Here is a 5,393-nt window from a genome sequence, read left to right on the forward strand (position 1 = left end):
TTTTTCTTTTTCTTCCCGAAATGGCATAGACTCCGGGGTTATATGGTTAGGAGGGGTAGAAGGAAACAATTAGCTAACCTGAAACGTAGACCTGACCGTCCCCACTTTGGATTTCCTGAACATTCTTCGAGTGACTCTTCCCCGGAACCAGAAAATATGCCTCCCCGTCGCCAAGCCATAGTTGAGGAATTGCCTACTTTCCTATTAAACCCCGGGCAGACTTTGGGTAGGAGAGACGGGTCCTGGGTAGATATAGACCATTCCTTTGTTCGGACTCGATGAGAACAGCCCTCCCCATGATTATTACTTTAGGGATCTCACCACTGCTTATAGGCCCGGGGGCTTAGAACCTTATGATGGGGCCCGCATGGATCAACTTTTTTATAATGCCCCGGGACAAGATATGTTCCTGCCCCCCGTCATCCTGACCTCTCCGAGTACACCTTCCAGCAGATAGACGATCTGGTGAAGGCTGTATTTCACTTCGGGGATGATATGGAGTGGAGGTGGCCCGAGCCTCACGAGAGAGTTAATCACCGTCATGCTGGTGGTTGGGTGGGGATTCCCGTAGAGCATCTTCGTAGCATGAGACCCAATCTCCACCAGTTTACCAAGTCCATGTGCCGTGACGTCTACGGGATACCTTTCACTCAGCTAGCCCCGAACTCTATTAAGTGGGTTTCCTGGTTCCTGGCCTGTTGCCACATGAAGAAGTACCTTCCGACTTTTAAGCTTTTTCATTATCTTTCTAAAATCAAAAAGTCTACATTGCCTCCTCTTTTTGAGTTTACCTTTAATATAGATGGTTGTGGGCTCCCTTCTGATGCCAAAAAGGCTCCCGTCTTCATGTTGAATTCGCTCCGGGGCTGGCACCAGGAGTTCATCTTCGTCCGGGGGTGGGACCTGGAGTTTATGCCTTTGTACAAAACCACTTTGAAAAATAGCAGGTTCCCATCCGAGAGGCTTGGTGGAGATGCCTTGACGAAGATGTACGACTTTGTGGTTGCTCTTGGTGCCCAGTGGACCCGGGACACCTTTTTAGATAATTAAACATTATATAATGTTGGATGTAAGTGTTTAGCCTTAGCAGTTTTTCCTTGTATTTTTCCTGCTGTGTATCTCTGTCTTGTTCATTTGAATGACTGTTGTTCCTTGTGCAGGTCTTCCCTTCCTGAACCCCTTCCATTACGCTATAGTCGCAGCAATTAAAGGATTTGGCTGGGAGGTTCAAGAAGATTGGTGGTGTCGTGCAATTGGACTCGGGGAAGAAGGCAGCTGGTGCAGGTAGCGGTTCGCAGACCCGGATGCTGGTTCCTCGGGCAACAGTGTAAGGCAGAGTGCTCCTGTGATTACCCCGCCTGTTGCTCCGGAGCCTGAGGAGGTTGAGGTGGTTGAGCTGGAAGAGGTGGAGGTCGGGTCTTTAAATCCGCGGAAGAGGAAGGCTGTGGCGGAAGCTGCTGGAGGGTCCGGAACCCCACAGCGCAGGAGGGTTTCAGGTTCGGGTCCTTCGGAAGAAGAGATCCAGAAGTTGGTGGAGGAGGATGCGCTGAAGAACCTCCTGGCTCGGATGACCCTGGATGATCGCCGGAATGAAATGTTTGATAACTATGCTACCCCGGCTGACTTTGACTGCTATGCTACGGAGGATCTGGATACCTTCCTCGATCATCTTGTCCGGGACGTTTCGGAGGTAAGGCCGTTCCCTTAACATTTTCCATTTCTATCCTTGTGTTGGTACTTAGCCGTTTTATTTTCAGGCCAATGCTCGGATCAACGGTTGCTCTACCATTCTTCACAACTTCCGCATAAGGGCAGACAAATACTAAGGCTACGCTGAAAGAGCTGAGTAAGGACAAGGAGAACTTCGCCAAGTATCGGGAGGTGAAGGAGAAAGAATCCCGGGAGCATAAACAAGCCGTTGCTGAGGCGGTGAAGTCTCGGGAGGCTGCGGAGCAGTTGGTGGGATCCCTTCCGGGCGGAGGTGGAGAACCTGAAGAAGGAGCTTGCTGCTAGGCCCCCGACAGAGGAGGTGCTGGAGTCTTTCCGGGGTACCCCTGCCTACTACGAGGAGCTTAACAACAAGATTTTTGAGAAGGTCAATATCTGCTGGGACGTTGCTTCTGCCCATCTTGCTGAGAATCCGGGCGGCGACATGGACGGATTCATAGAGCTATATCTTGCTGAAGAGCTCCGTCGTGAGGAAGCCCGAGCAGCTGAGGCAGGTACTTCCGGGACTCAGCCGCCTCCGCCTCCCGAAGAGGGCCGCGAGAAGACTCCTCATCCTCCTCCCGAGAACTGAAGAATGAAGACCCAGGCCTTGTGCCTTGTAATTTACTTTTCGTAACTTGCAGTTGTTTCAGACTTAGCCCTTGTGGCTTTTAGACTTTGTTATTTGGTTTCCGTATTGACTTTGATTTGGATTTGTCTCGGGGCTTGGTTTGCCTCGGGAATTCATGTAAATATATTTCCCTTTCGTATTTGGTTTTGCTTTCTTTTATCGAATTTTTTCTAAGTACACATGGTTTGTGTAATAGTCCCCGGGAAGAGGTTTTTCAAAATTTTAACTGAATAAAATTTTCTAAGTACACATGGTTTGTGTAATAGTCCCCGGGAAGGGGTTTTCAACATTTTAACTGAATAAAATTTTCTAAGTACACATGGTTTGTGTAATAGTCCCCGGGAAGGGGTTTTTAAAATTTTAACTGAATAAAATTTTCTAAGTACACATGGTTTGTGTAATAGTCCCCGGGAATTTTAACTGAATAAAATTTTCTAAGTACTATGGCGACGGTGATCGGATGATAGTAGAATGATTTTGGGCTATGGGGTGCTCCAAATCAGTTTTTTCATTTAAATCATTAGGACAACAGTACATTCTGGGGAAATGTTGAAAATTACATCAAGCTGTTATATCCTAGAAATGGGGGAGATGCCGGAATGTGTGGTCTACCTTTATTGGTAGAATTTCCTTAGGCGAGCTCCATGCCAAGTGTTTGGGACTTCGGTTCCCCCGAGGTATCTTAGCTTGTAAGTTCCTAGCCGGAGTACTTCTTTAACCCTGTAGGGGCCTTCCCAGTTGGGCTGGAGCTTTCTCTTATTAGTTGGGTCCGAGGCCTCCGTGTGTCGGAGTACCAGGTCTCCTTCTTATATTCCCTGATTCTGGCCTTCTTCCCAAAGTGGAGCCTTGTCTTTTCTTTGTAAACTTCCATCTTTCTTATTGCTTCGTCTCTTATCTCATCTAGGAGTTCCAGGTTGGTCTTAAGCCCTTCAATGTTTGAGATTTCGTTGAAATTGACAACCCTGTGGGAAGGGGATCCGGTTTCGATTGGAATGCGGGCTTCGGTGTCGTATGCAAGCTTGAAGGGGGTCTCATTCGTTCCCGCTCTTGGGGTGGTTCTGTAGGACCACAAGACTTTTGGGAGCTCGTCCGGCCAAGTTTTCTTGGATTCTTCTAGTCTCTTTTCCAGACCCCGAAGTATGGTACTATTGGTTACTTCGACCTGTCCATTTCCCTGAGGGTGCGCAACCGACGCTCTTTTGTGCTTAATTCCGAGCTCTTTTAGATATGCTTCAAATTTAGACCCGACAAATTGTGGGCCATTGTCGGAGATGAGGACTACAGGGATCCCGAACCTCATGACGATCGCATCCATGAACTTGATACAATCCTGTTGGTTGATTGTCCTCATGACTTTAGCTTCTGCCCACTTTGTCATGTAATCAATGGCTACCAAGACGTAGCGGAGGTCGCCTTTTGCTCGAGGGAAAGGGCCCATGATATCTATGCCCCATACAGCGAACGGGATAGGAGATAACACTGATGCTGGCAAGCTCGGGCTTTGTCTTGGGACATTGCTGAATTTTTGGCACTGGGAGCACTTCTGGACTGTAAGCGACGGAATCGGAGTGTATCGTGGGCCAGTAATACCCTTGCCTGATAATTTTGTAAGCCAGAGCTTTGGCTTCGAGGTGGTCTCCGCAGATGCCTTTGATGAACCTCCCGGAGGCAATAGTTGGCCTCCTCAGGATCTACACATTTCAAGGTAGGTGCGGAAAAGGTTCTTCTGTATAGCTGACCCTCTTCCAGGAAGAAACGAGCAGCTTTGTGCTTCAAATATCTGGCCTTGTTCTGGTCTTCTGGGAGTGTTCCATCCCTTAAGTAAGCTATATAAGGGGTCATCCAATTGTCTGGGCTCAGGACCTCAGCTCGCTCTATGCTGGGTACTTTGAGTTCTTCGAAGTATACCGAACTAACGAGATCGGAGGAATTTTGCACGAGTTTGGACAGCTCATCTGCTTTGGAGTTCTCTTCTCTGTTGATATGAAGTATGGTGATGTCGGGAGTGGCTTCCAAGGTGCTTCGTACCATTGCCTGGTACTGTGCCAGTGTTGGATCTTTCGCAATATATTCTCCGGTGGTTTGCTTAACCACGATCTGAGAATCACTGTGGATGGTCATTCTTGAGATGCCGAGAGATTTCGCCAACTTGAGCCCGACAATGAGTGCTTCATATTCAGCCTGATTATTCGTTGCCTTGAAAGTGAAAGTTATTTCCTGTTGAATGGTGAAGCCCTCCAGGCTAATAAGGATGAGGCCCGCTCCGAACCTCTCGGCCGTGGACGAGCCATCGACATAGAGCTTCCAGGAATCCGTGCCCGAGTTGGTTCTCTTCGGGGACATCTCTCGGGGTAAAGGTTGAGTACTTTCCAGGAAGGTGCATTCCATCACAAATTCGGCTAAGGCCTGAACCTTTATTGCCGTGCGCGGCACGAATTTCATGTTAAATTGACTTACCTCAATGGCCCAGTTAACTAATCTTCTAGAGGCATCTGGTTTGTGAATGACCTTCCTAAGCTGCTGGTCCATGACTACTCTGATTTCTCGGCCTTGGAAGTACTGCCTCAGCTTCCTGCTGGAATGTATAAGGGCCAAGGCAAACTTTTCCAAGTTTGGGTACCGAGTCTCGGCATCCTTGAGGACTTGGCTGACATAGTAGACGGGGTTCTGTGTTCCTCCTTCCTCCCGGACCATTACCGAGGAGACAGCTTTGGGTCCGGCGGCGATGTATAGGGACAGAGGTTCTCCGGGCTTGGCTTTGGAGAGCACCGGAGGGTCCATCAGGTGTCTCTTGATTTCTTCGAATGCTGCATGACATTCCGGTGTCCAGTCCACTAACTTCTTATTTCGGGCCCCTCTTAGTAACTCAAAGAATGGGAGACATCTCTCTGCTAGTTTTGGGATAAATCTTCGCAGGGCTGCTAGGCATCCTGCCAACTTCTGGATGTCCCTCTATGTTTGAGGTATCTTCATTTCCATGATGGCAGTGATTTTCTCTGGGTTCGCTTCTATTCCTCTTTCGCTGACCAAGAATCCCAGGAATTTGCCTGAAGGT

The 5,393-nt window shown here is 48.5% G+C and overlaps 1 protein-coding gene across 1 annotated transcript; it reads right to left on the bottom strand.

Moving 5' to 3' along the window:
- Positions 1–3,781: 3,781 nt before the first annotated feature.
- On the bottom strand, positions 3,782–5,119 carry LOC141714969 (uncharacterized). The gene has a single exon (XM_074518461.1). It carries the CDS (start codon positions 5,117–5,119, stop codon positions 3,782–3,784), a length of 1,338 nt encoding a protein of 445 aa, XP_074374562.1.
- Between the last annotated feature and the right edge of the window lie 274 nt (positions 5,120–5,393).

This window comes from Apium graveolens, chromosome 3 (assembly GCF_009905375.1).
Source record: "Apium graveolens cultivar Ventura chromosome 3, ASM990537v1, whole genome shotgun sequence".
NCBI classification, from domain to species: Eukaryota; Viridiplantae; Streptophyta; class Magnoliopsida; order Apiales; family Apiaceae; genus Apium; species Apium graveolens.